The sequence below is a fragment of the Trachinotus anak genome, unplaced genomic scaffold (genome assembly GCF_046630095.1).
Source record: "Trachinotus anak isolate AG129_WGS33_773 ecotype Australia unplaced genomic scaffold, CSIRO_AGI_Tana_v1 ptg000008l, whole genome shotgun sequence".
NCBI classification, from domain to species: domain Eukaryota; kingdom Metazoa; phylum Chordata; class Actinopteri; order Carangiformes; family Carangidae; genus Trachinotus; species Trachinotus anak.
The window spans coordinates 11,193,536-11,219,781 of NW_027273859.1; the positions used below are offsets into that span (position 1 = coordinate 11,193,536).

The 26,246-nt window shown below is 40.0% G+C and overlaps 2 protein-coding genes across 2 annotated transcripts; one reads left to right on the forward strand and one right to left on the reverse strand.

The window, feature by feature from the left end:
• Positions 1-6,186: 6,186 nt before the first annotated feature.
• cunh9orf85 (chromosome unknown C9orf85 homolog) lies at positions 6,187-8,304 on the reverse strand. The gene is made up of 4 exons (XM_071482590.1): positions 8,064-8,304; positions 7,855-7,961; positions 7,194-7,307; positions 6,187-6,583 (listed from the first exon to the last, which is right to left on the reverse strand). Exons 1-4 carry the CDS (start codon positions 8,163-8,165, stop codon positions 6,352-6,354), a joined length of 555 nt encoding a protein of 184 aa, XP_071338691.1. The 5' UTR covers positions 8,166-8,304; the 3' UTR covers positions 6,187-6,351.
• A 354-nt stretch (positions 8,305-8,658) lies between these two features.
• On the forward strand, positions 8,659-25,264 carry abhd17b (abhydrolase domain containing 17B, depalmitoylase). The gene is made up of 4 exons (XM_071482589.1): positions 8,659-9,156; positions 11,911-12,384; positions 21,916-22,095; positions 22,527-25,264. Exons 2-4 carry the CDS (start codon positions 11,918-11,920, stop codon positions 22,744-22,746), a joined length of 867 nt encoding a protein of 288 aa, XP_071338690.1. The 5' UTR covers positions 8,659-9,156; positions 11,911-11,917; the 3' UTR covers positions 22,747-25,264.
• The last annotated feature ends 982 nt before the right edge of the window (positions 25,265-26,246 follow it).

Sequence of the window (26,246 nt, forward strand, 5' to 3'; positions counted from 1 at the left end):
GCACTGTTGCACACAATTACTCCTGCTCAGTAATACTGAGGAAATCTCTGACCAGTGTTGGGCCTGTAAAGTAGAATACAAAACACTAGGAACTGTAATTAGTTGCAGTTACAATTTAAATAGGTTAAAATGCATTAATGTTTCTGCCAGGGGGTGCTCTAAACAGTTGAATGTCCCACCCCTGTGCCTCTGCAAAAACCACAGCCTACATGCTATACGGATTTGGAAAAGTCAAATGAATGCTATGATGTGCACGTGCAGCATGTCCTGGGTCAGTGTGGTAGGTGCTAGATTGGCTCAATTGGAGGGACGGTCTCTGATTGGTGGTTACGGTTAGGGGCAGGGGGCCTGACAGCGAAGCAACCACAGCAGCTTAGTTTCTACGGCGGATTCCAACCTAGCACCAACCTGGAGTTTGTTCCAAGCCGATGTAAATTTGGCCCTGACAGCACACCACAGTCAATATGCAACATGCATATTTTTTCCAATTATGTCTGTCCAATAACATATGTCTGGAAACTTTAAACAGAAGGGTGTGAACTACAACCTTTTGTCAGGGCTGAACAATGGCTCGGACTCAGATGCAGACAGACACAGTTTGCAAGTTCTCAATATGTCCTTTAATAAGGCAAAGTCGCTACACGGGTGATCAGTCAGCGGAGCAAAGGTATCCAAATCGGCAGGCAAAGGCAGGGTCAAAAACCAAAAACAAGACAAGACACTAATAAGGCTCACGGGGAATAAAGGCTGGAACGTAGTCACAAAGAACAAGACGAACTGGCACAGAAGGGAGGGAACACTTGACAATGAGACACAGGTGCAACACATGAGGGCAGGGCAGGTAATCACACAAGGGGAAGACACATGAGGGCAGGAAGTGAGGAACCTGAAACGAGAAAAGAGGTGAGTATCAGAATAAAACAGGAAGTACAAGACAAACACTGGGGGAAACAAAAAAGGAACTCAGCTATCCAGCTGAGGCATGACACCTTTTGGTATGCCAGCTAGTGTCCTTGCTCCATTGCAGATTTATTTCATTCTGTGGGAAAACAGAGAAGGTGGAAGTTGCCTTTTCTGGTGCTTTTTAATTTTTTTATTATAAGAGGGTTAGTTACAAGGCATCAAAGTGAAAGCAAAATGTTCTGTGGAACTGTAAGTTCACATGGTTTTATTGTGATCTTGTTTACTGGTTTTCACCAGATAAAACATCACCATCTTGTCATGATCTGAAACTTTACGATTCTCTGGACCCTTGGTAATGATTACCTGTTTTACTTTGAAATTACTTACCTTGTGTGTCTCATGATGGTTTCACTACCTGCCTTTTTTTTCTTTCCCCACCTTTGTGATTGTCTGGTCCACCCTAATGTGTTTCTCCTGAGTCCAACTATCCCTGTCTGCCTCATGTATTTATTCTCTGTGCTCCCAGTTATCTTTGTCAGTTCATCCGCTGTGTTTTCTCTGTGTCTCCTTGTGCTTCTGTCCTGTTCCCCTAGTATTTCCTTGAGGTTTACTTCTTTGTCCTTATTTATTATATGAGTTTTGCCTGTTTTTTTTTTGGACCTTAGATTCTTTTCTGGCTTGCACTGGATGGATTTACCAGTTGCACTGCCTCGTTTTATTCCTCAGTTTTGGCCCATGGCCTCACCATCCAGTAAATGTTTTGCGTTTTATTATTTGAAGGAATCATTGAACTGAATCTACTGGATTTTTTTTTTTTGACTGCATTTTTGGTCCTGCAAACCTTAAGTCTGACACATCTGAGTGACCCCTGGTTTCAGTCTACTTTAGGTAACAGTATTGTGTGAATGCCACATTAATCCAGTGTAATGCAAAGTATTTAAAATACATTATTCACTTTGAGTAAGCTATCAGAATATGTTACAAATTACATTACAAGGGCATGTATTCTGTGGTTAAATACATTTTAAAAGTAACTCTCTCACACTCTCTCTTGATTGGTAAACGCCACTTCAGTTTGTTTGACAGAAACATATTATGACATATAGTTTGTCAATAGTAGACTATCTTTTGTTAATCTCTTGAGGTTTTAGTTGCCCAATACCCCTACTATGGGGGATGAGAACTCAGGGTGATTCAGTGAGGGTCCCTGTCCTTGTCACACAGGTATCTGTCTACGTTCAAGTTCAAGTGACCCTGTGAATTCTTTAGTATGTACACAATTATTTTCGAGTTCCTGTAAGCCTGAACACTTACTCCTGTAAATGATCAAGCTGCTTTTTGGATAGTAGACCGGAGAGAGAGAAGGCTCTGCATCATACCTAATAACGCCCCTTCGCTGTTCTAAGATCACTGAAAACCACAACCTCTTTGGACTTATTGCTTCATCTTGAAAGAGGACATTCTGTCAAGTCTGAAAATACATGATCGTACACAAGATGGTTCTTCCTGAAAGTGGAGATGAATTACACAATTAGTTAAATATTGCGCACTACTACAAATTTCATTTCTGAGGTCACATGTCAGTTAAGGCCCTGCAGCATATGTTGGGTGATTTCTTGTTCTTCTTTTTCATTGCAGTTTACTTGTTTTGCCTAGGTTGTCATGGTGTCATTTTACATTACATCTTCGTAATAAGGTAATGACGAATATTGCCAATGGCAAGGCAATATTTGGGGCAAATATAGGGATAATGTCCAGACAATGCAATATTTTTGATGGTAAATTTTAATAATTGGGTAATAATAGAGGAAAAAGTAAAGTTACCATTGGCCAGATGTCAGTAATAGCATGGTAATATTATGATAACAATAGGTCGATCAATAAGAACCACAAATGAAATTTCTCTTGATGTCCCAAACAAATGCATATTTACTAGGAAACTGAGGGTAATGTGTGTTGACTGTTAATTGCAGCAAAAACAAAACAAAACAAAACATCAATTTCTCATTTCATATTGTCTTTGGTCACTTTCGGCTTAATGTTTATGGGATTAATATTGTTTTAAAAATACATATGTAGCATATGTCCAGCTAAGCACTAAACACCTAGTAAAAGTATAATGAAGGTGAACCCTGACTTTTGACAGCTCATTATTGCAAACGGACAATAACACCAGTACAGGTTGTTTATCAATGTAGAAGGTGTGGCTATTAAATAACAAGACTGGGCTCATGTAACTTGAACCAGCACTAGTCTAATTATTTAAGTGTGGTTAATTTAATGAATTAAGTGGCACCACATCAAAGACTGAACATTATAATCCAGATGAAGGCAGGCTTTATTGCAGGGCTGTTGTATTAGACTATATTAGCTAAGAGTGACTAATAGTAGTGCCCTCTCTCTTACAAAACCCATTGAGGAACTACAACTTAACATATTGCCACATCATTTCACATGACAAATTATGACAACATATCTGTTTTTGATCACACCAGCATGAATGCATTATTTCCAGGTAACTACATGTTATCCAGTGACAAAGTGAGGAAGTGTAAAAGGCAGCTGAAAATAATGAAAAATGACAACTCACACGCACATTCAAAGATCTTTTTTTTCCCCATAAACATTTGGTGAGCGATTTATGATCATACTGCTTTCACACCCTACAGACAAATCTCTTAGTTGTAAAGCAGTGAACATACAGTGCATCCAGAAAGTATTCACAGCGCTTCATATTTTATGTTACAGCCTTATCCCAAAATAAATTTATTTTTTTACCTCAAAATTCTACACACAATACCCCATAATGACAAAGTGAAAAAAGTTTGCTTGAAACTTTTGCAAATTTATTAAAAATTAAAAAAATTAAAAAATCACATGTACATAAGTATTCACAGCCTTTGCCATGACACTGAAAATTGAGCTGAGGTGCATACTGTTTCCACTGATCATCCTTCAGATGTTTCTACAACTTGATTGGAGTCCACCTGTGGTAAATTCAGTTGATGGGGCATGATTTGGAAAGGCTTACACCTGTCTATATAAGGTCCCATAGTTGACAGTGCATGTCAGAGCACAAACCAAGCCATGAAGTCCAAGGACTTGTCTGCAGACCTCCGAGACAGGATTGTATCAAGGCACAGATCTGGGGAAGGGTACAGAAAAATTTCTGCAGTATTGAAGGTCCCAATGAGCATCATCCGTAAATGGAAGAAGTTTGGAACCACCAGGACTCTTCCTGGAGCTGGCCGCCCGGCCAATCTGAGCGATCGGGGCAGAAGGGCCTTAGTCAGGGAGGTGACTAAGAACCCTATGGTCACTCTGACAGTGCTCCAGCGTTGCTCTGTGGAGAGAGAACCTTCCAGAAAGACAACCATTCCAGCAGCACTCCACCAATCAGGCCTGTATGGTAGAGGGGCCAGACGGAAGCCACTCCTCAGTAAAAGGCACATGACAGCCCACCTGGAGTTTGCCAAAAGGCATCTGAAGGACTCTCAGACCATGAGAAACAAAATTCTCTGGTCTGATGAAACAAAGATTGAACTCTTTGGTCTGAATGCCAAGCGTCATGTCTGGAGGAAACCAGGCACTCCTCATCACCTAGCCAGTACCATCCCAACAGTGAGGCCTGGTGGTGGCAGCATCATGCTGTGGGGATGTTTTCGGCAGCAGGAACTGGGAGAGTCAGGCTCGAGGGAAAGATGAATGCAGCAATGTACAGAGACATCCTTGATGAGAACCTGCTCCAGAGCGCTCTGGACCTCGGACTGGTGCGAAGGTTCATCTTCCAACAGGACAACAACCCTAAGCACAGAGCCAAGATAACAAAGGAGTGGCTCCCGGACAACTCTGTGAATGTCCTTGAGTGGCCAGAGCCCAGACTTGAACCCGATTGAACATCTCTGGAGAGATCTGAAAATGGCTGTGCACCGACTCTCCCCATCCAACCTGCTGGAGCTTGAGAGGTTCTGCAAAGAAGAATGGGAGAAACTGCCCAGAAATAGGTGTGCCAAGCTTGTAGCATCATACTCAAAAAGACTTGAGGCTGTAATTGCTGCCAAAGGTGCTTCAACAAAGTATTGAGCAAAGGCTGTGAATACTTATGTACATGTTATATTATATATTTTTTATTTCTAATAAATTTGCAAAAGTTTCAAGCAAACTTTTTTCACTTGGGGTATTGTGTGTAGAATTTTGAGGTAAAAAATGAATTTAATCAATTTTTAATCAAAGGCTGTAACATAACAAAATGTGGAAAAAGTGAAGCGCTGTAAATACTTTCTGGATGCACTGTACATGGTTACAGATGGTGTGCAGCACGTTTTTGTGAATGAAATGGGAATTGAAAGTGTTAATTTTTCAGATTTTGGTGAAAGTCGCTGTTAACTAACCACAAAATATTTATTTTTTTCTTGAAATATTAGGATGTGTTTCGGAACTTTAGTCTGACCTCATTAATATAGATAGGGTCTTCTAAATATTACAAACATCTCTCACCATAACTCCATCCAGTTCATCAGCACCACAAACTGCAACTCTCTTTAAACAGTTTTAACAAAAACTGATGAACTCTTGAAGGTAAGATTCACAACAGGGTTGTTGTATTAAATTGTATCTGTTGTTATCACTATAAAGTAATTTTGTAGCCCACACACAATCAAATGCACACACTGGACTTGGTTTTTTGCAAGGTTGTTGATATTTCTCAAGTGCTGTCACACAGGCCTTTCTGACCATTTCTTTTTTTCCTTTTATATGCTAGTTTCTACTTTTGCCCAAACAAAATCAGTTTCTGTTCAAAATGAACATACTATATCTTTTAATAGAAGCTGTGCCTGTATCAGTAAGCCTAATATTATATTGTGTTGATTTGCCCTTTGACAATTTTGACAGTGTAATGCTGAACCTGAGAAGGTAAAAACCATCTCTGACAAGCAGAACACATTGTGGAGAAATAACCGGGCTATGCTAAGTCAGAAAAATGAATGGAAATGGAGGAAAGTCCATCATGTCCAGATTTAGGGAAACTGATACATGCACTCATCTCTAGCAGGGTGCACTACTGTAAGTGCTGCTGCTAGTTTATAAATATAAATGTTTTTTCTAATACTTCCCTTTGCCTGCATAAAGCACTATGAACTACCTCCATTTCTGCACGTAGTGCTACTGATACTCCATCGGTTGAATTGTTCTGAAAAGTGTTGTGAAAAGAACAAGCATCTAAACTCTTTCTGAATCGTCTGAGAGCTTTTGTCTACACAACTCAATTGATGTTGACATTAATTCAGCATCAAAGCAGTGACATTAGTTTATTTGCATCAGTTAATTTGGGTGTAGTCACATCACAGATCTCGTACTGTACAGTGATTAGGAAACATGTTTGGTATAGAAGTTTTAAAAAAAGTCCATGATGAAGTCCTTGGCATAACAAAAACCCTCGCGCTGTTTTTAGTCTTTAAGATGAACTTGGGACACATCTGGGAGCACAGCAGACTTGCTCTGCGTTTTCTTTGAACCTGTGTCACTGTCAAAGTCTTCATCATCCTCATCTTCAAGGTCACCAAAGTCATCATCGTCATAATCATCATCGCTGTCCGTGTTCTTCTTCCCTCGTCCATGTCCTTTCTGTCTTTCTTCACCATCTTCCTCTGTCTCTTTGTTGTCTGGATGTGAGTTTATCCTAAACAGTGAGATAAAAACACAAAGAGGCAGCGACAAATCATCACATCATGTTTACTTGTACTGTAACAGGAGCAAAGGGAAAATCTGTCAAGATCTGTTTCGAATGTCATAACCACAGAAGTAAATATAATGACAGCTGATGCCAAAATGTGTTTGAATGCCATAAAGTGGAGAAGTAGAGACTGAAGCTAAAACGCTGTCAGTGAATTGATAAGTAATTTTCCAGAAACAGCTGTAATGTACCCAACTGTCCACGAGATGGCAGTCTTGTAGTAAAATCTATTGCATCTATTGACGCGTACATTAACTTTATAAATGAAATGTGATTTTATCCTGACTCCAGATGAGGAACACACATACTATATTTCTTACAGCCGTTTAATTCATATATAATGCAAGGACACGTGATATGAAGGGCTTCATATCACCTGTCCAATGTGAGTATGAAGAACAGAGAACTGGCTACATTAGATATTAGTCAGAAAAAAAGTAAATAATTTACGTAAGGTGAGAATACAAAATGCCTTCATACTCTTTAATCAAGTGTATGTATTTATGTGCAAACACACACACACACACACACATACAAATAGCACAGGAGCACTCACGGAATAATGATGTCCTCTTTCTTCCCACACTTGCAGCAGATCTCTAGCTGAAGAGAACAGGGCTTACAAATGATGTGATATGCGTCCTTCACAGCCTTTTGAGAGCATTTGACACTGGTAAAATAAAACATAAATGAACAAATGTCATCAATTTTCACACTGGAAACAACTACGCCAGGCTTTCTAAACCTGAGGTTTGCCATATGAGCAGGAGATATTTGGACATATGCATAAAATCAGAAGTTTTCCTGAGAATTTAAGTTGCTATCTGGTTTAAATTTCCAGTGGCTCTTTTTAATCAAAGTCTGATTCTGTGTCGTGCTTCTGGGAGCTCAAACATTTATGTGGCCTGGCCAGAGGCAAAGTCACCCTTTGTGATATTTTAATAATGATATGAAAAGGGGAAAAGAAGCTAATCTCATCTGTTGTGAACCTGTATCTTGTAAGTGTTGTGGGTGATAAATGAACACAATGATTCACTAACTGATCTAATCTAATCTATGCTGATTCTCTTTGCTGTCTAGATTACAAACTATTACTTGCTTATCTGCTGTAAGGGGTGAGATCAGTTCAGATGTGTGGGCAGTCATGAGCAGTTTTTGAAGTGATACAGATATTTTTCTGTATTGAATTGATGTCAGCAGAGCCCAAGCACACTCACCATTTTCGGGGTTGTGTTAGTGACTTGTATTTGTTGTACTTGACTTTCCACTCAAGAACATCCTTGCAGTGTTGACAGAGCCCATCGTGGATTTTCGATTTTGCCTTCTACAATTAAGATCACACAGACACATGGCTTTGTCAAGGGAAACGCTGACAGAAGTTGAAAAGTCCCATTACTCGAACAAATAATCTAAAACGTTCACACACCTTCACTTGTGCAGTCGCTCCGTACTTGTCGTTTTTGTAGGCAACGGTGTTTTGATGCTTCTGACTTCGCGACCGAGATGCATTACCTTTCTGAGAACTCATCTTATTCTCCAGTTTTTAGTTACACATGTTATGTGGAATTACAAATCCAACAGCCATGCCATCGAGCGCCCTAACCCGGAACAAATACGAGCACGTCATGAAACGTCATTGAGGTCAAAAGATGAACCATCTACTTTTTCTAAAAACAAAACAAAAAAAAAAACAGTTGTTCAAATGACAGACAAAGAGCCGTTTGTAAGATTAAATAAAAGGGGAAAAAATCCAAAGTTGCAAAAGCGCATCAAAAAAATAGTTACAGATCAATGACGTCACCTACTGAACCCCCCTCTGTCGATACTGATTGGACGGTGCCTCGGAATAGTAATCTCCTACTGGTTCTCGTAGATGTCAATCAACACACACCAGGCACGCCCTTATACAACCAACGCCTTGTGTCATTGGTGGATTTAGTTCACCAACCTCTTTGATTATTGGTCTGTGAACCTGTCAATCACCGCCTCTCTTTACAAGCAGAGATAACAAGCAGAGCGATATCCGCGGCTAAAGCGGTGATATTTCGGAGGCAAGTAATACCGCCGCAAACTGCCGGATAAACCGCCACGGACGTGTGACAAGAATTTAGTTAATTTTCGACCTGTATCTACTATACTCATGTCGCTGTTTAGCTGTATAGACTTGAACCTTTTGAATGAATCGACCTCGTTATCATTCAGGACCATATGTTGAGAAAACCGACGGGAGGAAAAAGAAACGACAGTTTGGGAGGCTGTCTGGACGAAAAGCGGCTAGCTAACAGTAACTCGCAGCTGCGGTGCCGAGAGGGACATCCAAACTCAGAGTGATACCACCAGCAAACAGGACACGGGAGAGGATAACCTGGCCGGGGAGAGGTCCTGTCGATCACCTGGCGTCGAGAAGAAGATAAGTTAGTTGGTTTTGCGCGAAGACGACACCTGACTACGGCGACGTTGGCAAACACTGTCACCTCAAAATAAAAAGAAAACAAAACTAGGGTCCAGCCGACGTCCAGGTAATGTGATGGTTTCTACGCTCAGTTTTAACAAGACGCACGGGCGCACTTGCATCTGTAGTGTTGCTGGCTGATTGGCTCATCACACTGGGCAATAAATTGTGTCCAGCCTCTGGAAATTAAACCTCCACAAACCAGCCTAGAATCACTGTAATCTCGCTGAACACATTGCTGCCTTCACCACCATTTTACAGTAAATCCCTGCCGGGCTCCATTGCTGGGGGGATTATGGACTGTTTTGGGGAATATGGGAAGCAAATAGCGTCCACTATGTAGTTTTGCTTCTGCATGCTCCTTTGGCATGTCACAGCATCTTGCAGAAGTAGCGTCCATAGATTACGAGCGGCTATAAAAAGTGCTCACCCTAAATCAGCTCTGGTGCAGCCAATTGCTCGTGTGAATGGCACAAGTAATTAAGATGAATTGGAGTCACCTGTGTGGAATCATTTTTAGGTTGAATACACCTTAATCTGGAAAGTTCAATTGCATGTTTAAAGTATACGAGTAAGACAAAGGACCAAACAAAACAAGGCTGTTGAAAAATATACAGGAGAATGATGCACAGGAAACCCTCAAATAATATCCCCCAGAGTAAAGAATGAACAACTGTAAAGGAATGAAAACTGCTGAACTGGTAAGGGCAGTTTAGAAAATTAAAGATGCAAGAAGAATGCTTGTGGAGTGAGGAAGCCACTAAGAAGCCTGAGGCAGATCTGTCACTCCTTCAAATTTGCCAGGGCTCTATGGATGAGATAGGAGATGGGCAACAACTGCTGCTTGGGAACTTCGTCATACATAGCTCTTCAGTTTTTTGTTGTTGTGAGTGTTTTAAACTCACATGACAACTTGGCTAGTGTTTGCCAGAGGCCATGTAGGAAACTAGAATAAAGTGAAAGAAGGTTCCAATATTGAGCTTACTGGATTGCCAGCTTGTGGTATAAGCCAAGCATTGCACATCAGCAGAATTACAGCATCTCTACGTTTGAACTGTGGTGGCTGCATTATGCTATTGGATGCCTTTCTGCAGCAGGACCTGGAAAGCTTGTAGGGGCTATAATGAAAGAAAGCAGGATCATGCTGGTATATCCCAGGGAAAATAGCTCCCACACTCTGCCAGAGAATTGCCGCTTAGAAGCTTTACTTTCCTGCAGGATCGCAGCTCCTAAGATTAAGCAAGAAATTAGGTTTACCCATAAAATTTAACAGCTTATTTTGTCCGGAAGAGTGGAGAGGAAAAATGCTTCGTGTCCCACTGTTACAGTCATATTCACATACACTCGAGGATGTAATTGCAAAGCTGTAATGGCAGGGTGTAATGTCCTCTCTAGTACCTTCACTGGAAATGCAGTTCTCCACACATTGTTATAACCTGACATTATGATCTGTGCAAAAGGGCATTTGTAGTTCCCCCAAAGATACATTTGAAAATGACTTCAGAAATGTACTGGGCATTCCTGGACAACATTTTCAACATCTTGACGAACCAGCTTTAGTGTGACCAAAACAAGCTCTGCTGACATCTCCTTCACTGGCCACTGAAATTCAAAATCACCTGAAATATTAATATCTTTACATATACAGTGTGTGTGTGTGTGTGTGTGTGTGTGTGTATGTATATATATATATGTATGTATATGTATGTATGTATGTATATATATATATATATATATATATATATATATATATATATATATATATATATATATATATATATATATATATATATATATATATATATATATATAATCTCCTTAATTTAAGATTCTCAGAGAAATCATCAAGGTTGACCCTCATTTAAAATGATGTTGTGATTACAACATGTAAAATAGAAATGTATATAAGATTAACAAACGAAATAATTTAAAATAGTTACTATGCACTGATATTAAAAGCAGTCCTTCCAAGGTCAGTCCTAGCAGGAGGTACCTGAAGAACCAGTCGATCACTGGAGCGAGTTAAAAGTGGAGTAGATGTGATGTATGATGGTAATTTTCCAACCAGTGCTTTGCAGATGTAAAGACACCAATGCTTATAGTGTCTCTCATTGAGAGAAGACCGACCAAGCTTATCACAGAGGATTTAGTGGCCAGTGTTGTGGTTATAATAAGTAATAAACCTCAGGGCTGAATGGTAAACAGAATATAAGGGTCTAAGTGTGGAGGCAGCAGCATGTCCAATATATGTCATCCAAGAAGTAGCCTCAGGTGAGGGTCCAGGTGCAGGTGGAACAAAAAGCCTTTTAAGTCAGTACTGTCTGAGTGGTTATGGAGCCTCGGGGCAGACCGACAACAAACACTCAATCAGGGTCAGGGCTGTATCTTTTTTTTTTTATAATCCTGGCTGAAGAGAGCCATGCATGTTGCAGGGAGTCATGTGTGCTTAAGAGGGAAATTGATATGTAACTGAAACTGTATATTTAAAAAAACAATTACAGCAGCCTGACTCTAGCTCCAAGTCTTGGACCTCTCCTGCTTTTCTACTTAACAAAGACAAGTGTTTATATTCTTGAGGAAAACATCATTCAGCAGCTGTATGGCACAAATTTGCTCTTTTGGTGTTTTCCTTGTGATCAATCTGCAGGGGATGCAGTGACAAATTGGTGTTTTAGTTGTTTGAGACAAGCAAGATCCTCATGTTTTGAGATAATATCTGTTTTCTCTCTCATTCTTATTACTCAAAGGCCATTCTTGCATTTAATCTTCCACTGAAATGTGTGTGTTTCTATTGTAACCATTCTCACTCTCCCTGTGACAGTGTGAGGATGAATCACTTATCCCTCAGCGAGCTATGCTGCCTGTTCTGCTGTCCACCGTGCCCTAGTAAGATTGCCTCTAAGCTGGCCTTCCTGCCCCCAGAGCCTACCTACAGCCTCATGTGTGATGAGAGTGGCAGCCGATGGACGCTGCACCTCTCCGAGCGCGCCGACTGGCAGTACTCGGCCCGGGAGAAGGACGCCATTGAGTGTTTCATGACACGCACCTCAAGAGGGAACCGCATTGCCTGCATGTTTGTCCGCTGCTCACCTAGCGCCCGTTACACACTATTATTCTCCCATGGAAACGCAGTAGACTTGGGCCAGATGAGCAGCTTCTACATTGGCCTGGGTTCACGGATCAACTGCAACGTCTTCTCATACGATTACTCAGGTTATGGAGCCAGTTCTGGGAAACCTTCAGAGAAGAACCTGTATGCTGACGTCGACGCTGCCTGGCAGGCACTCCGGTCAAGGTAAGGAGAGATGATGATGGATGGAGGGAAAGGGGGGAGGGGGGCTGCACACAAGAAGAAGGAAAGAGGTATCGATTGGTAGTGATGAATGCAGCCATATTAGTGCAACAGAATAGCACATAGACCCCATAATTGAATTACATATGAATAGAGACATTAGCTTCAAAATGAGGCTCCTATGTGGCAGGTACTCAAAACATGCAAATTAGTGACATTATCGACACTTGGAGGTAAAATAAACCTAAATGGGGATGTATATGAAATTGACGAGCATTGCATAGTTTTAACTTGTGTGCAGGAAATGGTGTCATAACCCAGATCTTAAGGGGAAATGGAAGTAGTGCAACACAAGGAAAAAAAAAAAAAAGTTAAAACCTTCTCATACAGTAGATGGTAATGATTCTATCCTGAATAGTTCTTGTAATTTTTGTTCTATATATTGCAGGTCACAAATTAAGATTATTTCTAATGCTGTGAATGACTGTAGCTAAGGGGGATTTTCACAAGGTGCTAAATTAAATGGAGACCACTGAAATTAAAGCAGATTTAAAATAAAAGCATGGGAAACCAGACTGATAGGGAAAATCACAGGGATGTAAAGGCATAACAAAATGAGTTAATAGAGTGATTAAGAAGATGTGAGGTGTCTACAGAGAGAACTGGGTGGAGGGATGATTAGACTGGACGTGATAAAACCATGGGTGGAAATGACGAGGAATGGAAGTTTAGTAGGGATGACATGATGTTCATGTAGGCGATAATAAGGAGCGTGGTTTCTATCATTATACTGGCCAGCCATATGTAGGTGTGAGTGGGCGCTCTGCTGTATCTTTTTGCTCTGCAGGCTTTGAATAGACTGATTATCAGTTTACTTGTGTATTTGACTTCTACTGATTGGCAGTATCTGTATATTAAACTTTATATTGAAACATTATCTGTTATTTTCCAGTTGATCAAACTTATTTATTCAGGGCTTCTTGCCAATGATGTCTGCATTAATCTATATTATAGCTTTGCAATGACATTGAAACAAGCTAGGACTCCTGTGCTCCTCATTGTTTTTACAGTGCCCAAGGGCCAGTAGAATTGGCTGCTCTAATACATTACATTAATTTATGGAATTTAAAAAATAGATGTAGTAATCTCTTGGGGTAACAAATTTCCTCAATTTCATCATTCTATTTTCTAAATACGTTTTCTCAGCTTCATTGCCTTCCCCCAGAAAAGGCCTTTCTACATATAAGCAACATTCACCGGTCAGTCTATCTAACCTCATGTCCCTCACTTCCTCCCATCTCTATTTAAGAACCTCTGCTCATTGTCTTCCACCCTCTCGTCATCTCCTCCTTTTGTCCTTTGTAACACCATGGACATTATACTCCATATCTTTGGGGGGGTCACCAAGAGAGCCTGTGCATTGGGGTCCCACAAACATTCAATCCATACATACACTGTGTATAGAGCTGAAACTATTGGTGGAGTAATTGAATAGTTGAGCAACAGAAAATTAAAGAAACCATTATGATTTTAACTTCTCAAATACTTCGTATGATAGTAAATGAAATATCGTTGGGCTTTGGACTGTTGATAGGGCAAACCAAAGGATTTGAAGATAAAATTGTGATGGACATTTTGGATGGACAAGAGAAAATGGTTGACAGATTCATTGGTAGTGAAAAAGTACTGTTAGTTGCAACCCTGTACCCAGGCATTCAAGACAGATGCTATTGCCAACAACACACCTGTTCGGATCAAGAATAGGATGTGGACGAGGAGGGTACAATGTTTATCTGTGTTTTAATATGTGTCTGTGTCTGTGCGTGTGTGTGAGTGAAAATAATGTGTCCATCATAGAGCATTTTTGTTTATATGGGTGGCAGAGAAATAAGTTCATCCAGTAGGCCAGTTGGTTGTTTTTGTATACTTCCTGCTGGAAGACAAACAAATGACTAAGAGAGGAGAGGGAAAATGTTCACTCGGGAAAACTAAAAAGGCCGGAAGAAAAGAGCCAAAGCAGCTTAAATCAGGCACAAAGGGAAAACTTGGCTACTAGTGTTGAGTGCTCCTCCTGTGTCAATGCTAATGTGGGGGTACTATGGTCTTTCTGTGGTAAATGAAGGTGCTGGCACTGCAGGGATTTCAAAGTGCTGATGGATAACACTGGTAAAGCCACTGGCAACAAAATGTTAATGTTTCTTAGTCACTGACATTTGCTGTACATCTGTCAGCACGTCTTTTATGTTTTACACTATATGTCACTTCATAGAATATACTGAGTGGCCTTCTGTAAATAAGGGACTTTTTAGATAGGAAGCTGGCAAGTTAATCAGGAAAGCCTTGATCATAAAGGTTCTGCATGCAGGAAATGACCCTCTGCTGTGAAGAAGAACCTGCTTTTCTGGAAGCATGTGTGCGTGCGCGTGTGTGTACTTGCTACATAGTAAGGACCAAAAAAAGTATTTTACTAACAGAGTGAGGACATTTTGGCCGGTCCTCACTTTTTGAGACACCTTCAAATCACATTTTGAGGGTTAAGACTTGGTTTTAGAGTTATGGTTAGAATTAGAGCTTAGGTTAGGGTTAGGTGTGTGTGTGTGTGTGTGTGTGTGTGTGTACGCACGCATGCACGCAATCAAATGCTGTCCTTTACTTTGATGTTGAAATCTTTCTGTCAAAGATGTTTGCAATTCAGCATGCTTGATTTCCAGGAATGTCACACAGGGTTTTACCAAAGCTTTAGTTACAATGTGGAATGTGATAGAAAGTAAAAGAAACAAAAGCAAAAGAAAGAAAGGCCATCTGGGCTTGAAACAGTCTTTCTTTTTTCTTTCTGTACACAGAACTAGACTACCTGAAAAAGAAAGTAGTACTGACAGCTGTTGTGGTGTTCTGCTCTTGTGTTTTGTTTCTTTTCCATTTTATCCTTCTTTTCCAGCTTACTTTCTTTTTGAGAAATCAAGGAATCTCCTGGTTCCACGCATAGTTGTGACCACTAGTGCAGAAATTACCTTTGAATTTTTGCTTAATCTGAACAGCACAAAACAGAAGCTGTATCAAATTATGCTTGATTTGTGTCAGATGCAGGACGTGGTTACTCTTATGTAAGCTCAGTTTCATAGTTTAGATATAAATTTGCATAGTGTGACCTTTATACCCTGTCTGTCTTCTACACATTGTGTGGCCTGGGCTCTGTATTCAGAGATGCAAGATGCAAATTATTTATTTTACCAGTAACTGACAGTTTATGTGGCCTCAATGAGCTAGTTTCCACTATTCCACTAGTGAAGTTATCTGAGTAGAGTAATTCATACTGTAACTGTAGTGGTATGTAGATGTCTAAAAGCATTCCTTCATTAATCCTTTATGGTTTTTTTTTTTTTTTTTTTTTTAGTTAAATGATGAATTTCATCACAGTGTGATGCACAGAGCATCCTGCATATGTGTGTATCTGATTGTCTGAATAAGCTAAATTTGTCCTTGAATAACAGCACTAGGACGATAGTCCATGTCATAGTAGCACTTCCTAATTTGCCAAGGCCAACTGCTGATCAGATGGGGTGGCTATTTGCCTACTGGTATTACCGGAGACTCTAGCGTTATACCAGTAATAGCTGTAAGAATCTCATTGTTTCTAAACATGTTAATGCTGTTTTTATCAAAAAAGGATGGAGCAGGTATTAATCTCACATCAATCTCAGACACTGTATAATTTGTTTTTGAAGGTTAATGGGGAAGAAATTTCTTCAAAATCAAATAAGAGGCTAACAGGAACAAGGAACTAATTTGATATTCAAGAAGCCACTACTGGGTCGCATGCTGTATGTCCCGTGTCTTGTAGTCCCATGCTTAACAATCACACAGCACAGTTTGACTGAGTTCCCTCTGGCTCTCAGTAAGACGAGTTGAACATGCTTACATGTCTGAGTGCTTTCTGTTCTTTCTATGCACTGCTTTGTTATGCATTCACACAGTTGTAATTATGTGATCTATGAGCACAGACTCACAGTCACTAATAAAGCTTTAGGTCTTTGTACGATACACATCACTGCTCAGGAGCAAGTCATGAGATACTGAGGCAATTCAAAGTTTTAGGATTTAGTTTTTGTTTGTTATTCTTCTGACTGAAGTCAGTTTTTTTGCGATGGGGGAGAAGTGTGTGAATGTCACACTTGTATAGGCTACTGTATGCCACAGAGAAGAGATGCAGGACATTGAGTTATATTCATTTTTGGTTGGTTTTCTCATCCATGTCGGTAGCAATGTAAACATTAAACCTAAATATATATATTTTCATTTTCATAATATCTTAGAAAACACACAATGTCATGTCAACTCTGCTTGCCTGATTTGTCATGTACACATTGGTAATAAATTCTTTGCAAGGCTAAATCATTTCACATTATAATGCCTTCAAAAGCCAAGTTGCAAGTCTGAATGCAAACTTGTCATGACATTTCTACTCATGCTGCAGTGTTTGTGTGAATAATGGCATATGGTGATCTCCTCCTTTTGTATGTGTAAAAAAAAGAATGAGGCTTGACTGGGATTATGTGTTTTAAAAAAAATTTTAAAATCCACACATTTGTAACTTCATGAACACAAAAAATGAACACTTGAAAGGAATTGGACTCACAGAAATGCAGCATTATGTAATGTGAGTATGGCTCCTTAAATCATGCACAAGGCGTAAAGGCATCCTGTATGGGATGTTTTGGTTGTTTGTTTTTTGTTGTTTTTTTTTTTTTTACTCTTACTAACTTACAAGAAAACCAAAAAAAAAAAAAACTTAAGAAAAAAACTTAAAAACCATAGGTTAGTTCCCCAAGACTATTTGCATCCTTATGTTGCCTTAACCAAATGACAAGCGTCAATTTAAAATTTGTGGTCGGGATCCCTCGATCACTGACAACAGTCTTTGTTTTCTTCTTTTATTGCCATGTCAGTGTCTCACTGTTTCTGTCCGTGAGAGCTCTGCTGTCTCTCCAGTCACAGTATATATTATGGTAATGGACCCACTGTCAGAATTGTCAGCACTAACTGCTTATTTTTCCACGCACCAAACATTTTTGGTTGCTGACACTGACATATCGGCTCAACAAGCATTTCAGGTTCACATTGATCCAGTGCCACAACTTTTATTCTGACGCTAGGAGAAAAGTTTGTAAGGATATTTAAGAATTAAAATATGGGACTTCAGAGCTCATACATGGGCTCAAAATTACAAGTTAACAATGATTTATTAATAGAAAATGTGATTGAAATCTATAGCACAATTTTATGAATATTTTTGGCCTTGCATATCTTTCAACCTTTGTATGTACGTAACCTTTGACTGTAGAATCTTCAAAACTTGAAGCAAAGGCCCCTAGTATAATATATTATCAAATATTTTCTGCTTTTTTTGACTCAGCGGTTTGTTTCTGATGGTTTGAGGGTTGTGCCAGATTCATAATTGACTGCCTGAGTGGTAGAAAGAGGGTACAACCCAGCCTTTTGACCCTGCTGTAGATGAATCAACTAGATCGTGTTTATCACATCAAAAGTCCTCTCTGCACGGCCTCACATTAGTTGGCTGCCTACATCCCTCGTGCTTGGCTCTCATGTTAGATCAGATGCACAGCCTGAAGAAGAGAGCGCCTCTCAGATCTCTCTCATTCTCTCTGCTTGTTGTACTGCGTCGTCAGTGTCTTTTTTTTTTTTTTTTTTTTTTTTTTTTTTTTTTTTTTTGGGATCATTTGAACACACCAGATCCTGACTTCTTCTGCTTAAGTTAGTTCTGCTTGGTTTTCTATGTCATCCAGACTTTTTCTATGATTTAGCAGTCAACAAATTCACCTTCCCCTGACTGGTAACAAACTTGTGTGGGCTGCTTTCACTGTGTTCCAGTCATATGACAGTTAACAATCTAACCACAACTGCTCAGCTACGCACACCGACACACACTCCTCCTGTGTTTATGGATGAGGCACTCCCTTCACCTGAGCAGGGAGTGGGTCAGATGATTCACTTGTATGAGTCAGTGGGTTTACACACTCTCACACAACCTCCATTATCATACAGAGTATTACACAAGCTAACAAAGGAATGTGTTGGGGGTACCATTTGTTGCACAACATTAGAAGAAATCAAGCATGAGGAAAAAAAGGTAGTTTGTTGACTAAAGAGTAACCAAGCTGATAAAAGCCATTAGGCCACTTCCTGTGTGTGTGTATTAGACTACAGAATGGCACTGTATCATTTTCTTTTCCCTCTGAGATGGAGGCGGGCCAGCAGTCAATCCTGCTAGTCTAATATTGAGTGGTAGCCTAGCAACCAATTTCCAATGAGCTTTTAGACTGAGGCCTTGCCACACTGTGGCCAATAAAAACAAATAGGAAAAAAAAAAAGGTCACTTCCTGGCCAATCATCTGATTGATCCAAATCAAAATGCCATCCATCTTCTCAGATGTTCAGTAGTGGGGAGAAATTCTCACAGGCATGTACATGCAGGAAGGCAGCCCTATATATATATATATATATGTGTATATATATTCCTGTAGACAAAGACTCCTGTGTCTGTTAAGTCATTTGGGTGGAGTACGATCATTAACCTGAATTGAAATAGAACAACAGGAACATGGTACCTGTTTGTTCTGTGCTTACTGTCCTCTCATCTTTGTATTTAATTCACTCTTATTGACTTAGTAAGTGTGTGAGCATTGAGCTGAGACTTATTTGAATAGGCAAGTATTGAATGGAAGGAAATGAGTTAAAGGGTGCATTGGAGCGCCTCTGTGAAGGGTCCCCCTGCTGTAGTGCAGATGGTACTCTAATCTGTTAAACATGCCTGTACATATGTTCAGGATATCCTAAAAATATCTATTAGTCACAGTGACTGCTATGAGATGAGAATATTTTTGGTCTTCAGGGAGCAAGAGGTGGGCAGCCAAGAGGGAAAGAAAGACAGAGTAGGGGAATGAGGGAGGATGTTGTGCATAATAGATTGGATTTGTGTCAGGAGTCTAAATTGATGAAGGTCTGGGGGAGGGGTGTAACCACGGAGCATTGCTGGCTATGGCTTTTTGAGGTCTATTCAGGCTGAAATGCAATGGAGTAAATTGTAGACTAGTGATAGCTGGTCTAGGGGGGGTTGTGTCTTGTGTGGAGCTGGGCTGGTCAAAGCCTGTCATAGTGCCATTTTAACAAGAGTGCAGCTGCGGATCTGCACTGCGATTGTCCTCTTTGCACAGCCTTTTCTGAACGTGTGAGGAAAAGCCACAGCAGTCCATCCAACACTGCCAAGATAGCAGGGTGGGATAGCGGTTAGAGTGACCTTGTTGTCTTCAGCTTCAAGCCTTGCTTTTTTCATTATGTTTAAATCTGTGTCCTCAAGCAAAACACTCCTACTTGCACTTGTTTTGGGACAGCCTTGCATTTAACACCCAATATCCTTTCACCTGATGACTAAGACAGCAAATATTTCAAATTGACCCTCTCAGTATTGATATTGTTTTATATAATAACCACATCAATGTGGTTAGTATAAACAACAAAACAGTGGTGACAACAAAGCTCAAATCTTTAACTTTTATTCAGAATTTCTAATGATCAAATGTTGCCTGTCAATGGTCAATAGTTTTTACCAAGCACCTTACTTTCATCTGTTCTGGGAGAACTCAATAATGAACAATGGCAGTCATCTCAGATTGTTTGTTTGATAATCTTCTGTCCCCTCACTTTACTAAACCTTTTTGTGCCAAAACGGATCAGTTAACATTTCTCTCTGTCCATTATTGTTTTTGTCAAATTCACACTGAACCAGATAAAAATAGGAATCTAACTTAAAGGCTAATCACCAGGCAAGTAGGTCATTGGTTATTGTTGGGTCAAAGAGCTTCCTGTAAACCTCTTCTAAATTCTGAGGAAAAACTCTCAAACTGGACTGGACCAAAGTACTGTCTACATTAACAATGACTGGGCTTTTTATTCTGATGACAAAAGATTAAGATTGCACTGATGTGTTATAAGAGCATGGTGGCATTTACTTGCAAATGGTAAAAGCTTTTTTAGGCAGATTTGTTTTAGAAGCTGATGGTTCCTAATAGGCCCTGTTAGAAAGAGCAGTGTAATTTTTTACTATATAGTTTATTAAAAAAAAAAAAAACTTTCTGGTTTCCTCTTCACTATCATTCATCTCCCTTAACTAGAAACATTATGTTTTATCATTTAGATCGACTTTCAGTCCATGAATTGTGTATATTATAGTCAGCCAACTTTGAGAGTTGATGGTGCCCTCATCAGTCTGCAGTCCCTTTCCCATGCCGTGCCGGTATTTTCACCCCTATTTATATTCAGTTAAGGCCAGCTGACACACCAACAGTAAACAGATCCTATATTCCTGCCAAGGACTGTCTACAAACTAGACTGTGTGTACATTTCCATGTCAAGTCTGAAGTGGATGGGCCTGCAGTTAATTCTACTGCCCCTCGTAGCAGTAGGGATGTTTTTCCCTGGCAAAGGTTGGGTTAGGTGTCTGTGTCTGTCTGTGTGCGCGCGTGTAGTACCTAATTATGATAATCCATTACGGCATAGTAGAGTGGTGTCAGACTTTGGTGTCCATGTATTGTTCATCACTGTGTATTATAGGAGTGCAACTGCAGAGGCTGTAATGTTAAGCCTGTAATGTTAGCGTGCCTAATTTTAATAGTAGAGTAGAGCAGAAATTTAGTCAGGGTGGTTGTGGCTGTTAACTGTGCACTATCCAGCCGTGCAGCGGTAGAGACACTGATGTAGTGTGCTCAGACTAGGTTTCAGGTCGTCAGCTGACTGCTTGCTTTCTCTCTAGAGTGGGTCACGTTCTCTATAATCAGTTGTGGAATGTCTTCTTTTCCCTTTCTCCCCTCTCTCTTTCTGTTTCTCCCTCAGTCCAGTATCAGTGTCTCTTTTGCTCTCTTTCTGCTGGTTTTCCTCCTATTCCCCCTCCTCCCTTCTGAATCACAAGATTCAGTGGTGGTCGTGTCTGTAGAGCTGCTGTGAAGAGCAGCAAAGAGCCACTGAACCATGGCTGTGTCACATCTTTGTGTGCTTGTTTTAGGAGGGCCTATAATCACTGAGTCACTGTGGCATGACGTTTCAGCCGATAATAGAGTATGAGTAAGTCTCAGTTAGCACACAGGTGCATGTTTGCTTATGGACCAGCATGTGGGGCAAATGAGAGAACCTTGGGAGATTAATTGGCAGTGTGTGACTCGTAAAAAGCAGATTTTACCTGGAGAATTGTGCAAATTTCCCTTTTTTTTTTTTTTTTTTTTCTATGAAAAGCAATTTAAGAAAATCAACGGTAAAACAGTGAATTTATTCCAAAATACAGCATTAGCTTTTTCTATTTTGTCAGACAAGCTGCTTTTTATAATTAACAAAAGGCGTAACTGGATACCTGCCAGCCTCTGGTAGAGTAAATTTACCCGAATACGTCTGGCAGCTGGTAGTGTAAACATCCTGTCCATGACCAGCAAAAGCGTGATATTTAAATATTCTGTGTCCTTCTGTCAGGTATGGCATCCGGCCAGAGAGCGTGATCGTGTATGGCCAGAGCATTGGCACCGTGCCCTCTGTGGACCTGGCATCTCGCTATGAGAGCGCTGCAGTCATCCTCCACTCCCCGCTCACCTCTGGCATGAGAGTGGCCTTCCCTGACACCAAGAAGACCTACTGCTTTGACGCCTTCCCAAAGTGAGTGCAGTCTATGGACAGATGACATCCCCTGAAAAGGCACACAGCCTCCATACACAGATATTCAGTTAACAAGAGTATGCATGCATTTAAAAACACTGCGAATGAATCAGGGAAAACATATACAAAAGCTCCCAAACATGGACTTAAATCTAGATGTAGAATAAATAAACTCTGAGTTTTATTCTTAATAAGTTACAGCACTTGAAAATATTCTAAATAGCCCCCCCTGGTGGTCAATCAGCAAACTAGTTCTGCTCCTTTTCTCTTTCTAGGTAAAATTTCTACATTATTGTTAGTTTTGTATAGTGTTTATAATTACAATTACAATAACTCAACCCAAATCACACTGTTTCTGTTTGTATGGATGCAATGTCCGTGTTTTAACATCCCTGCCTCACTCCCTCTTTCCTTATTTTCTCATTTCAAAGCATCGACAAGATTTCCAAGGTAACGTCACCAGTTCTGGTGATCCATGGTACAGAGGACGAGGTCATCGACTTCTCCCATGGCCTGGCGCTGTATGAACGCTGTCAGCGCCCCGTGGAGCCGCTTTGGGTGGAGGGGGCCGGACACAATGACGTGGAGCTCTACGGACAGTACCTGGAGAGACTCAAACAGTTTGTTGCACATGAGCTAGTCAACTTATAGAGGAGCTGTAAATATAGGTGGAGAGGGAAGAAGAGAAGAAAACAACAGTTTCCAGGAAAGGTTGGATGATGGACAAGGGGTACAACTTTTTTCTTTTTTTTTTTTTGTGAGGTAATGCAGGTAGAAGTGGTGTTTGTCTGTCTGTTTAGTACTGACTTTATGGCGATGGACTTCTCTCAATATCGAGCACCTCTCCCCCTTTGGCCTTGGGTCCACCCCGGCCCAGGGTCTGTCATTACCGTCCACTCCACATGCTGCAGCTGTTAACTTACAAATACCCATCATTCTGATTCACTTTTAGATTTTCTTCTTATCATGTTGAAAATTGCACATCATGAAAGTTTGAATGGAAGAGGAAGTAGTCATGTGCACAGACAACATACTATGTGTATATGCAATATCTGTGTGTGTGCGTGTGTGCGTGTGTGCGTGCGTGCGTGCGTGCGTGCGTGCGTGCATCACAATTTTGCTGCCTTTTGAAAAGGACATGGTCCACAGTTTTTAATGGAGACCTCTAGTCAGTTCCAGAGGCTTTTGAGGTTCTGAGAAACGGCCTTGCTACAATCTGGACTGGACCAGATGTGGACCTGACTCTCACTAATCCAACTGAACTCCATCTGACTTTGAGGTCAGGTTTGGTCCTACACACTGCAGTCACCATGGATTTCTTTTTTTTTTTTTCTTTTTCTTTTTTGGATTACGCTTGATTATATTTTTTTTATATTGTACATGATATTTGCACACATCAGCTGTCACTGAAGAACCATACAAGACAAACTGAAATATTACTTAGCTGTGCCAGTGTTGCCAAATGTTTAGTATAATATATTGCAAGGGCATAGACACACAAAGAAGTGTACGTTCTACAAGTAACATCTCGAAATATCTTCAAAGCTCTGTTAGCTGTATTCGGTCACTACTTCTTTGTTTAGTCTTAAAATGGTACAATTTGATGATACAGGAATATGATGCAAGATGGGGGCTCAGCCATCAGCTCACGTAGCCAGTTTCAAGGCTGAGGCTGTATATCGTTGACCAATGAGGTATGAGTTATCTCCTAACATTGTCATCAAAAACATTTCCACAGTTCCTAGTAAAGTTGCTGTAATATCAGTATCACTATGCCCAGTATCGACTCTATAAACTTGATGTTTTAAAAAAAAAATATCCTGGACCATTTTGTAGACAAAATATCTTACCCCTCTTTGCACATAACAAGTATTTGCCTTGATATAGTAAGTGTTAAGAAGCCAAGTGTTGACAGTGTTTTTTTCTGTCTTTGGGTCTGACGATATCAAGTTAAATAATGTATGTAGTTACTATTACAGATCTCACTTATGTACCTGAATTAGATCTTTCTAGATGTGTCTTTATTTTATAAAAATGTAACTACTGTGACAGCAGCTCTTTGATTTGATCAAGACTTATACCACTAATGCCAATCAAGACTGAATGGTAACCGTCGTTAACACAGCTGGTGTTGATTCATTTTCACTTCAGGAAGTTGTCAAAAAATGACTTTTGTATTTAAGTTATTGAGAAGCTTTTACTTCAGAACATTTGAGCTGAAAATGAATGGATCATCCTTGGTTACTCACTCACGATATGGGTTATTTCATCGTAAGTGGCTCAGCATGAAAGACCTCAATGGTCAACAGAAAGTTTGTTTTCTTTTGTTTTTGTCTTAACTTTTATCTTTCTGTCTGCATGGTATTTCTGGAACAATTGTTGTCTGCTGATTTTTCCCTTTAATGCTGAGTGATGCAAAACAAAGCATTAGCCAACTGATGACTCCATTAAGGCACTATCAGTGCCCTGGAAAGCAAATGTGATAGTGCTACTGCTTGCCACAAAAGGCTAGTTTCTCATATTTTTGGCCTGTAAAACAAACACAGAACTTATCATTCTCTAATGGGTATTGTTAATACCTGTGTTACACTTGAACCTGTGGTCCCAATAGGGGTAAAATACTGTTAAGTGATAATTAACCAATAAGCCAATGGGTGCTACTGTAAACCTTCAGGTCTGATTACTTACAGGTTGAGAGGAAGCAAAGACCCTCGATATTTGTCAGACTGACCAATATCCAGATCAGGATTGGTAACTGTTATTTGTCAGGCGATAGTCTGTTGTTCTGAAAACTACCTTTTTCACGACTAATTTGTCTTATAAACAAGGTTTTTGCTTTCTCTCATTTTCACTTTGTAAATAGTATTTGTACTGGATATGTTGTCATGTTTATTTTGCTTTCACAAACTTTTGTCATCATCTCTGATGTGTAGTTCTTCTTACTTCTCTAACTCTTGATATGACAACTATTAAACCCAAGGTAGGCCATGATTTTGGCTTTTCAGATGACCTTTGTACTGGTCACCTTGACTATCTTCATCTCTGGTTTGATTAGATTAATTTTGTATAGCATATTTCAATACAGAATGAACATATATGTAATAACAATATTAATATAGTAATTCTAACATGGATAGAGAAAATAAAATGGTATTTGAGAAGCAACAAATTTTGTCACTGAATATTTGATTTTGGGTGAAAACTTTTCATGCTTCACAATTTTACACCTGATAAAGGTAGAGATGAGTCATCTTGCACCATGACAAAAGGTAATTGCATGCTCTTTAATGTGATTAAGATGGTACAATACTCTGTAATCTGTCTTCTCCAGAAGTGACGGGAAACTGATCTTATTGTGATGGGGGAGAGCTCATGTTCTCAGGACAAGAGTGTGTGTCTCTAATGACAGATGTGAATTGGGTCCACCACAGCGAAGCAGGCTGATATTTACGGTCAACAAAAAAACCCTGCACTTCCTTTGTCAGGATGATCATCATGACCAAGTATTTCACATCTCATACTTTAGGACAAATATAAATTCTCAGGTCATTGGATAACTTAAAACAGCTGTACAATGTCATGAAATCCAACATGCATCTAATATTATCTTTGTGATTCAGAGACCAGTAATATTTCAGGGTGTATTACTGTATGTTGGAAATACTACTTCACCATGTTTAGATAATGGAGATCACCAAGTACTGCACAGTGTGTTTCTGTGGCCTTGAAGCACACAGTGGGCTACGTTCCCCAGGTCAAAATGAGAGCCACGTTGTTTCAAAGCAGACTCTCCTGACAGGAATAAATTTTTAACTTGATACTGCTCATGGTCAAGAGGTCAACCCTACCGCTTACAGACAGTAACAGTTTAGGATGAGGAAAGGATTTGGAAAATGACAGAGGTCATGGGAAAGAATGTGGGGAAAATCCTAACGTGCAACTATATGAAAATGAGAGGTCTAAAAGTTATGGGAGTTTCGCTCTATTTTTGACACAGAAATCTCTTACTGTGTTTGTGATATTATCAGTGTTTAATATTTCAGAAGTCATCCTTTGGAAACATCAAGATGAAGGTTATGTGAGCTGGTTTGTCCTCCAGTCTGCCTCCCAACATGGGAGGTTGGTATTTCCTCTTTCATACCAGCAGGTGG

Bases quoted from the DNA above. Each gene is read 5' to 3' on its own strand.
- abhd17b (XM_071482589.1), top strand. From the start codon at position 11,918: ATGAATCACTTATCCCTCAGCGAGCTATGCTGCCTGTTCTGCTGTCCA. The intron at 12,385-21,915 runs GTAAGGAGAGAT...TCCTTCTGTCAG, and splicing joins TGGCAGGCACTCCGGTCAAG to GTATGGCATCCGGCCAGAGA. The intron at 22,096-22,526 runs GTGAGTGCAGTC...CTCATTTCAAAG, and splicing joins TGCTTTGACGCCTTCCCAAA to CATCGACAAGATTTCCAAGG.
- cunh9orf85 (XM_071482590.1), bottom strand. From the start codon at position 8,165: ATGAGTTCTCAGAAAGGTAATGCATCTCGGTCGCGAAGTCAGAAGCAT. The intron at 7,308-7,854 runs GTGAGTGTGCTT...TTATTTTACCAG, and splicing joins CTAACACAACCCCGAAAATG to TGTCAAATGCTCTCAAAAGG. The intron at 6,584-7,193 runs GTGAGTGCTCCT...CTCACTGTTTAG, and splicing joins AAAGAGGACATCATTATTCC to GATAAACTCACATCCAGACA.